General features: G+C 42.6%; 1 protein-coding gene across 1 annotated transcript; it reads right to left on the bottom strand.

Annotated features, from left to right (window-relative positions):
- Positions 1-1510: 1510 nt before the first annotated feature.
- On the bottom strand, positions 1511-10388 carry CNGA4 (cyclic nucleotide gated channel subunit alpha 4). Its single transcript, XM_040413341.1, has 3 exons — positions 10166-10388; positions 6705-7700; positions 1511-2102 (listed from the first exon to the last, which is right to left on the bottom strand). The coding sequence occupies exons 1-3, from the start codon at positions 10386-10388 to the stop codon at positions 1711-1713; spliced, it is 1611 nt and encodes a 536-aa protein (XP_040269275.1). The 3' UTR covers positions 1511-1710.
- Between the last annotated feature and the right edge of the window lie 427 nt (positions 10389-10815).

The following is a 10815-nucleotide window of genomic DNA, read 5'->3' as shown; positions in this document are numbered from 1 at the left end:
AATGTCGTGTGTTCGCTCTGTTGTTGTGTCTGGAAACTTGTTTCTGTCTGGAAAATCTGCTGTGTCATTACCATTGAGTATCACTGAAGCTGTAATGGAAGTCTATGAGAGACGGAAAGTGTAACATTGTATCTGTTTGTGCTGAGCTTCTCCACTCCACCCCTACCACTAGAAGGTTCCAGTCTAGCTAAAACTGTATATAAGGAGAGCAGTCAGAGCCCCTAGTGTGCTGAAGTTAGGGACCAGTGCTTGGAGGGGGAGACTCTGCCAGACTACTGAGTGACCAGATGAAGAAGCTGAGACGGGGATACACTGCCACAGACCATGGGTCACTAGCACTGTAATTAGGGAGCCACCTGGACTACTGAGCCACAGACTGTGGGCCTCCAGCCTTGGACCAGGGTACCAGCCTTCTGAGAGAGAGAGGGTGTCACGACCATGGTTATGGTCGTGACTCTTTGGTCGCATGCCGTTGTCAGCGGTTTGTTCTTTGTTCTCAACCACAGGTGAGGGCTCTGTGTATGTTGCCTCACGTGTGGTTGCCGTTGGCAACATATGGTTGTTGGCAGTGTAGCAGCTGGAGCTGGTGGCTAGGCTGCTCGCTGTCATGGCATGCGGTTGCCTCTGGCAACGTGTGAGTTTAAGTGTTCACTTTTTATGTTTGATGTTAGGGAGTTTGTTCTGTGTACACTTCTCCTTTAAGTGACACTTACCTTCTCTGGTGATGAAAGGGTTAACTCCTTTCCTGGTGTGTGTGTGGGTGTGGCTGCTTGGGCTATTTAGCTCCTACTGGATGCCAGAAGTCTGAGGGGTACTCCTGCCATGTTTATGCTGGAGTCATCCTCCTGGTTCATTTACATCTGTCCAGTGAGGGCCACCCTTGTGGTCATAAAAGTTATGCATGATGTTAAGTTGATGTTATCCTTTCTATGTTTTTTGCACCTATGGATGTCCTGGTTACCTGTGTGATTTGTGGTGTGTGCTGTGTCCTTAGTGTTTGTGTGGACAGCAGTACTGGTGCATGGGTTCCAGTCAGCGAGGCTGTGGCAGGTAGGTTTGGAACTGGTGTAGTTCACCTGCCATATCCATATGTCTTTTTTATTTTATTTATTTTTTTAAGAAAAAAAAAAAAAAAGCCATCTGTGGATCTGTGGATGACACTGTTATGGGGGATCTGTGGATGACACTGTTATGGGGGATCTGTGGATGACACTGTTATGGGGGATCTGTGGATGACACTGTTATGGGGATCTGTGGATGACACTGTTATGGGGATCTGTGGATGACACTGTTATGGGGGATCTGTGGATGACACTGTTATGGGGGATCTGTGGATGACACTGTTATGGGGGATCTGTGGATGACACTGTTATGAGGGTTCTGTGGATGACACTGTTATGGGGGATCTGTGGATGACACTTATGTGGGATCTGTGGATGACACTGTTATGTGGGATCTGTGGATGACAATGTTATGGGGGATCTGTGGATGACACTGTTATAGAGGATCTGTGGATGGCACTACTATGGGGGGGATCTGTGGATGACACTGTTATGGGGATCTGTGGATGACACTGTTATAGAGGATCTGTGGATGACACTGCTATGGGGGGATCTGTGGATGACACAGTGTCAGCTTTCTTCTTCCCTGATGATATCTCTTATCTGCATATTTTTCCATGTTGCACTGGTTTATAATTAGTACACCGGATCACTCTCCATCTCCAGCCTCCTCCACAGACTCCTCTTCTTCCCACAAGCTGGTCTCCCACTCCAAGCGCTTTATCCTCTGACACATCTTGACAGCACTGGACTCGAGCTCGGCCAGCAGCCGGGCCAGCTTTGTCTGCAGGGAGTCCAGGTTGACCTCCAGCCTCCTCACCTTGTTGTCCAGCTCTTGCTGCTTGGCCACTAGTTCAGCCGCCAGGTTCTCGTCGAGTTTATTCATCCTGAGTAGAATTTCCCGACCCTTCTCTTCCAACATGGCCTTGGCATCAGGGTACTCAGTGAGGACATCTTTAAGGTCTTCCTTAGAGAGGCAAAAGAGATCTGAGTAGCCAATGCTCTTGATGTTAGCAGTTCTGCGGTTCCCAGACATGTTACCTGCAAGTAAAATACAAACCGGAACAGTAAAGAGAATAAAACATCTAAGTATTGGAAAAAGACTCTAATTCTATATAGGAAAACTTACTCAAGGAAAATTAATTATCTGCTTTTTAATACTGCCTCCTATGTGCAAGAATATAACTACTATAATACTACTTCTATGTGCAAGAATATAACTACTATAATACTGCTCCTATGTACAAGAATATAACTACTATAATACTGCTCCTATGTACAAGAATATAACTACTATAATAATGCTCCTATGTACAGGAATATAACTACTATAATACTGCTCCTATGTACAAGAATATAACTACTATAATACTGCCTCCTATGTACAAGAATATAACTACTATAATACTGCTCCTATGTACAAGAATATAACTACTATATTACTGCCTCCTATGTACAAGAATATAACTACTATAATACTACTTCTATGTTCAAGAATATAACTACTATAATACTGCCTCCTATATACAAGAATATAACTACTATAATACTGCTCCTATGTACAAGAATATAACTACTATAATACTGCCTCCTATGTACAAGAATATAACTACTATAATACTGCCTCCTATGTACAAGAATATAACTACTATAATACTGCCTCCTATATACAAGAATATAACTACTATAATACTGCTCCTATGTACAAGAATATAACTACTATAATACTGCCTCCTATGTACAAGAATATAACTACTATAATACTGCCTCCTATATACAAGAATATAACTACTATAATACTGCTCCTATGTACAAGAATATAACTACTATAATACTGCTCCTATGTACAAGAATATAACTACTATAATACTGCTCCTATGTACAAGAATATAACTACTATAATACTGCTCCTATGTACAAGAATATACAGTTGCAAGAAAAAGTATGTGAACCCTTTGGAATGATATGAATTTCTGCACAAATTGGTCATAAAATGTGATCTGATCTTCATCTAAGTCACAACAATAGACAATCACAGTCGGCTTAAACTAATAACACACAAAGAATTAAATGTTACCCTGTTTTTATTGAACACACCATGTAAACATTCACAGTGCAGGTGGAAAAAGTATGTGAACCCTTGGATTTAATAACTAGTTGAACCTCCTTTGGCAGCAATAACTTCAACCAAACGTTTCCTGTAGTTGCGGATCAGACGTGCACAACGGTCAGGAGTAATTCTTGACCATTCCTCTTTACAGAACTGTTTCAGTTCAGCAATATTCTTGGGATGTCTGGTGTAAATCGCTTTCTTGAGGTTATGCCACAGCATCTCAATGGGGTTGAGGTCAGGACTCTGACTGGGCCACTTCAGAAGGCGGATTTTCTTCTGTTTAAGCCATTCTGTTGTTGATTTACTTCTATGCTTTGGGTCGTTGTCCTGTTGCAACACCCATCTTCTGCTGAGCTTCAGCTGGTGGACAGATGGCCTTAAGTTCTCCTGCAAAATGTCTTGATAAACTTGGGAATTCATTTTTCCTTCGATGATAGCAATCCGTCCAGGCCCTGACACAGCAAAGCAGCCCCAAACCATGATGCCCCCACCACCATACTTCACAGTTGGGATGAGGTTTTGAGGTTGGTGTGCTGTGCCTCTTTTTCTCCACACATAGCGTTGTGTGTTTTTTCCAAACAACTCAACATTGGTTCATCTGTCCACAGAATACTTTGCCAGTACTGCTGTGGAACATCTAGATGCTCTTGTGCAAACTGTAAACGTGCAGCAATGGTTTTTTTTTGGACAGCAGTGGCTTCCTCTGTGGTATCCTCCCATGAAATCCATTCTTGTTTAGTGTTTTACGTATCGTAGATTCGCTAACAGGGATGTTAGCATATGCCAGAGACTTTTGTGAGTCTTTAGCTGACACTCTAGGATTCCTCTTCACCTCATTGAGCAGTCTGCGCTGTGCTCTTGCAGTCATCTCTACAGGACGGCCACTCCTAGGGAGAGTAGCAGCAGTGCTGAACTTTCTCCAGTTATAGACAATTTGTCTAACCGTGGACTGATGAACAGCAAGGCTTCTGGAGATACTTTTATAACCCTTTCCAGCTTAATGCAAGTCAACAATTCTTAATCGTAGGTCTTCTGAGAGCTCTTTTGTGCGAGGCATCATTCACATCAGGCAATGCTTCTTGTGAAAAGCAAACCCAGAACTGGTGTGTGTTTTTTATAGGGCAGGGCAGCTGTAACCATCACCTCCAATCTCATCTCATTGATTGGACTCCAGTTGGCTGACACCTCACTCCAATTAGCTCTTGGAGATGTCATTAGTCTAGGGGTTCACATACTTTTTCCACCTGCACTATAAATGTTTACATGGTGTGTTCAATAAAAACATGGTAACATTTAACTCTTTGTGTGTTATTAGTTTAAGCCGACTGTGATTGTCTATTGTTGTGACTTAGATGAAGATCAGATCACGTTTTATAACCATTTTGTGCAGAAATCCATATCATTCCAAAGGGTTCACATACTTTTTCTTGCAACTGTAACTACTATAATACTGTTCCTATGTACAAGAATATAACTACTATAATACTGCTCCTATGTATAAGAATATAACTACTATAATACTGCCTCCTATGTACAAGAATATATCTACTATAATACTGCCTCCTATGTACAAGAATATAACTACTATAATACTGCTCCTATGTACAAGAATATAACTACTATAATACTGCTCCTATGTACAAGAATATAACTACTATAATACTGCTCCTATGTACAGGAATATAACTACTATAATACTGCTCCTATGTACAAGAATATAACTACTATAATACTGCTCCTATGTACAAGAATATAAGTACTATAATACTGCTCCTATGTACAAGAATATAAGTACTATAATACTGCTCCTATCTACAAGAATATAACTACTATAATACTGCTCCTATGTACAAGAATATAACTACTATAATACTGCCTCCTATGTACAGGAATATAACTACTATAATACTGTCTCCTATGTACAGGAATATAACTACTATAATACTGCTCCTATGTACAAGAATATAACTACTATAATACCGCCTCCTATGTACAAGAATATAACTGCTATAATACTGCTCCTATGTACAAGAATATAACTACTATAATACTGCCTCCTATGTACAGGAATATAACTACTATAATACTGTCTCCTATGTACAGGAATATAACTACTATAATACTGCTCCTATGTACAAGAATATAACTACTATAATACTGCTCCTATGTACAAGAATATAACTACTATAATACCGCCTCCTATGTACAAGAATATAACTGCTATAATACTGCTCCTATGTACAAGAATATAACTACTATAATACTGCCTCCTATGTACAGGAATATAACTACTATAATACTGTCTCCTATGTACAGGAATATAACTACTATAATACTGCTCCTATGTACAAGAATATAACTACTATAATACTGCTCCTATATACAAGAATATAACTATAATACTGCCTCCTATGTACAAGAATATAACTACTATAATACTGCTCCTATGTACAAGAATATAACTACTATAATACTGCTCCTATGTACAAGAATATAACTACTATAATACTGCTCCTATGTACAAGAATATAACTACTATAATACTGCTCCTATGTACAAGAATATAACTACTATAATACTGCTCCTATGTACAAGAATATAACTACTATAATACTGCTCCTATGTACAAGAATATAACTACTATAATACTGCTCCTATGTACAAGAATATAACTACTATAATACTGCTCCTATGTACAAGAATATAACTACTATAATACTGCTCCTATGTACAAGAATATAACTGCTATAATACTGCTCCTATGTACAAGAATATAACTACTATAATACTGCTCCTATGTACAAGAATATAACTGCTATAATACTGCTCCTATGTACAAGAATATACCTACTATAATACTGCTCCTATGTACAGGAATATAACTAATATAACACTGCTATGTGGCGTTTTGCAGGCGCAGTCAGGATATATACGAGTCAAGGCAGAGGTATAAAGTTCTGGCTCAGACCTGGTTTTGAACCCTTTTCTGGCTTTGTATGGTATGAGTGCCTCAGGAGTCCCAGTCATGTGATCCCAGCCATAGGGTGTAGTTGACATATCTGCCCCTGCTCTGTGTTTTTGAGCGTCACCCAGGGGTGTCGCCCTCGTGTGAGAGTTCAGCTGGGGCCCCCCTTCCCTCAGTGCTTTGTGGTCAGGGGCAGGGAAGCACATAGCCTTCATGCTGCCTGAGGCAAAAATGGAAAAGTCCCCCCCCCCCCCCCGCCAAATTCTCGACCTAACCCCTTCCCTCCAGCCAGAGGTGTAACTTGACCCGCATGCACTTTCTATAATACTGGTGTCTTCTTATGCAGCACAAGGGTCTTTGGGCCCTCTCAGGCTCCTGGGCCCAGTAGCGACTGATACCTCTGCACCCCCTATAGCTATGCCCCTGAGAATGACTCCAGTATTATAAAGGGCACAATATGGCGGACAGCGTCACAGGCTTAGTGTTAAGTTGCACTACTGGTTTTCCCTGTACCCCACATTCATGCCGTGTCCCATACAGAGATATCACAGAACTTGGGGTTCACCTTTAATATTGATGATACTGATCTCTCCGAAGTACATGCCTTCCCCGAGGACTGCGAACTCCGTGACCCCGTCATCGGCCACCACAGCCAGCTTCCCCTCCTTGATGATGTACATCTCGCGGCCAATGTCCCCCTTCTTGCAGACGTACTCCCCGGGGCTGTAGACTTGTGGCTTCAGCTTCAGCACCAGCTCCTCCAGTAAACTCTTTTCGCAGTGCTGGAAGATCTGCACCTTGCTGAGGGTGGACATGTGGACGCTGACCGCCACCTCCACCCTTAGCTTCTCCGGCAAATTCTCTAAGATCTGGTTCTCGTTGGTCAACTTCTTATTGATCTGGAGGTGCTGGTGCCAGGCGATGACCTTCTTCTTCAGGCTCCTGTTCACCTTGTACATCTTCATGTACAGCTTGACCTGGTCGTAGTTGGGGTAGAAAGACTTGTCCGCGCTGTTCACGTTGGAGACCACGGAGCTGATGCTACCCATGATGGTGGCAAACCCCAGGACGGCAATGAGGAAGTCCACCACCATGAAGATGTACTCCTCCTCCTGCATGGGAGCAGGGATGTCCCCCACCGTGGTTAGGATGAGGGTGGAGAAGTAGAAGCTGTACAGATACTGACGCCCCAGACGTCCAAAGTCGGGGTGTGAGATGTTGGGGTACACCCACTCATCCTTTCCGAACCCTATGTAACTGGAGAGAGAGAAGTAGATGCAGCTGTTCCAATGAATGACCACAAAGATGTAGGCCATCAGCTTGCTGATGCGGAAGACGTTGGGGTAGGGGATCCGCGTCTCCGTGCGGTCAAACGACTCAAAGAGACGATGGAAACGTAGGAAGCGATTGACCCGGACTGCGGGAGTGTGGATGCCAAATCTGAAATACAGGAAGTCGGTGGGAAGGATGGACAGAAGATCCCAGCGAAATTTAGAAGAGCGGACATAGTACCCGGCGATCAGGCGTCTGTCCGTGACCAGGATTCCTTCCTGCAAAAAACCTGAAGGGAAATTCAAGATTTATCACAGGACGTAACATGTTCTACTCATGTCCCTCACTGTTCTAGTCCTGATCACGACTCGCATCAAGTCTCCAGTCACACCCAAAGCTGTATACATAATTCTGCTGTGATATGTCTTATACACCTGTCATATCCAGAGCTGTGTACTCCAGTCACATCCAGAGCAGTATTAAAACTTCTCCTGTCAAATTATGACTTTTACCCCAATCACGACCACAAGTTAATTATAATTCTGCCCTTACATCATGTCTTCTTCACTTGCATCCAGAGCTGTATACACAATTCTGCCCTAACATCATGTCTAATACTGTACTCACATCCAGAGCTGTATACATAATTCTGCCCTTACATCATGTCTCATACTGTACTCACATCCAGAGCTGTATACACAATTCTGCCCTAACATCATGTCTCATACTGTACTCACATCCAGAGCTGTATACATAATTCTGCCCTTACATCATGTCTCATACTGTACTCACATCCAGAGCTGTATACACAATTCTGCCCTTACATCATGTCTCATACTGTACTCACATCCAGAGCTGTATACATTATTCTGCCCTTACATCATGCTTCATACTGTACTCACATCCAGAGCTGTATATGTAATTCTGCCCTTATATCGTGTTTCATACTGTACTCACATCCAGAGCTGTATATGTAATTCTGCCCTTATATCATGTCTCATACTGTACTCACATCCAGAGCTGTATACACAATTCTGCCCTTACATCATGTCTCATACTGTAGTCACATCCAGAGCTGTATACATAATTCTGCCCTTACATCATGTCTCATACTGTACTCACATCCAGAGCTGTATACACAATTCTGCCCTTACATCATGTCTCATACTGTACTCACATCCAGAGCTGTATACATTATTCTGCCCTTACATCATGCTTCATACTGTACTCACATCCAGAGCTGTATATGTAATTCTGCCCTTATATCGTGTTTCATACTGTACTCACATCCAGAGCTGTATACACAATTCTGCCCTTACATCATGTCTCATACTGTAGTCACATCCAGAGCTGTATACATTATTCTGCCCTTACATCATGCTTCATACTGTACTCATATCCAGAGATGTATATGTAATTCTGCCCTTATATCGTGTTTCATACTGTACTCACATCCAGAGCTGTATACATTATTCTGCCCTTACATCATGTCTCATACTGTACTCACATCCAGAGCTGTATACATAATTCTGCCCTTACATCATGTCTCATACTGTACTCACATCCAGAGCTGTATACATAATTCTGCCCTTACATCATTCCTCATACTGTACTCACATCCAGAGCTGTATATGTAATTCTGCCCTTACATCATGTCTCATACTGTACTCACATCCAGAGCTGTATACATAATTCTGCCCTTACATCATGTCTCATACTGTACTCACATCCAGAGCTGTATATGTAATTCTGCCCTTACATCATGTCTCATACTGTACTCACATCCAGAGCTGTATATGTAATTCTGCCCTTACATCATGTCTCATACTGTACTCACATCCAGAGCTGTATATGTAATTCTGCCCTTACATCAGGTCTCATACCTCACTCACATCCAGAGCTGTATACATTATTCTGCTGTTACATCATGCTTCATACTGTACTCATATTGAGAGCTGTATACATAATTCTGCCCTTACATCAGGTCTCATACCTCACTTACACCCAGAGCTGTATACATTATTCTGCTGTTACATCATGACTCATACTGTACTCACATCCAGAGCTGTATACATAATTCTGCCGTTACATCATTCCTCATACTGTACTCACACCCAGAGCTGTATACATTATTCTGCTGTTACATCATGCTTCATACTGTACTCATATTGAGAGCTGTATACATAATTCTGCCATTACATCATTCCTCATACTGTACTCACACCCAGAGCTGTATACATTATTCTGCTGTTACATCATGACTCATACTGTACTCACATCCAGAGCTGTATACATAATTCTGCCGTTACATCATTCCTCATACTGTACTCACACCCAGAGCTGTATACATAATTCTGGCCTTACATCATGCCTCATACTGTACTCACATCCAGAGCTGTATACATAATTCTGCCCTTACATCATACTATTTTCAAGTCCTAACCTGAGCTCCATTTATTACTGTGTTTAGATCTTATCCACCAATCGCATCCAGAGCTGCATTCACAGTTCTGCTGTTACACCATGTACAGTAGTTTGCTGCTCCACATCTCCCAGAATGCACTGCAGCATTTTATAATCTGACCGACAATGAGGCAGCAGGGAACAGAGAGATATAAGGTCCTACAACTGGAGGATGAACAGCAAATTTATAGCATTGTGAATGCAGCTCTGAAGGTGGCTGGAGAATATTCAGGACCTTGATACTTTGGACTAGATGGCAGAGTTCACCCATTGCCGAGCCCTGTGACCCACCTGTATGGAAGTTGGCGATTATGTCCATGATGTACATGATGTCGCACAGGTAATCCAGGCACAGCCAGACCAGGAGGTACTGGTACTGGACCTCAGTGAAGCAGGATCTGGGGAGACACATGGAGTGGCAAAGAGTAAGTCTTGCTGGGTAGAGGCAGAGGCAGCTGCTTAATTCAGAGCCAGGACACAGAGCCGTGTGCAGGCAGAAGAGCACACTGACCATAATGCTCATGGGGCCCGAGGCATTTCATGCTGGGGATGCACATAGCCCGAGGTGGACGTGTGCTTCGTGCTCCAGGTTTTCCAGGAGAGAACATCCATGATCTAAACTCTGGAGAGGCCACAAGTGTACTACTAACCCCCGATCAGCACAAGAAAGAGAGTGAGATCACCACTGCCTCTCCATGGGGTCCCAGGGGGTGAGCATCCCACCAAAAAGATGACCAATGCCTCAAATTGACCACTCATCTCTATACAAACAGGCCTCTGGCTCCTCCCTCATCAAGTGTCCCTGACTCCTCCCTTTTCATGTGTCTCAGACTCCTCCCTCATCAGGTGTCTCTGGCTCCTCCCTTATCATGTGCCTCTGGCTCCTCCCTCATCATGTCTCTGGCTCATCACGTATTAGTTATTTTTGTCTTCCTCAAGTA

The sequence above is a fragment of the Bufo bufo genome, unplaced genomic scaffold, assembly GCF_905171765.1.
Source record: "Bufo bufo unplaced genomic scaffold, aBufBuf1.1, whole genome shotgun sequence".
NCBI lineage: Eukaryota > Metazoa > Chordata > Amphibia > Anura > Bufonidae > Bufo > Bufo bufo.
This window is presented reverse-complemented; position numbering and strand designations above follow the sequence as displayed.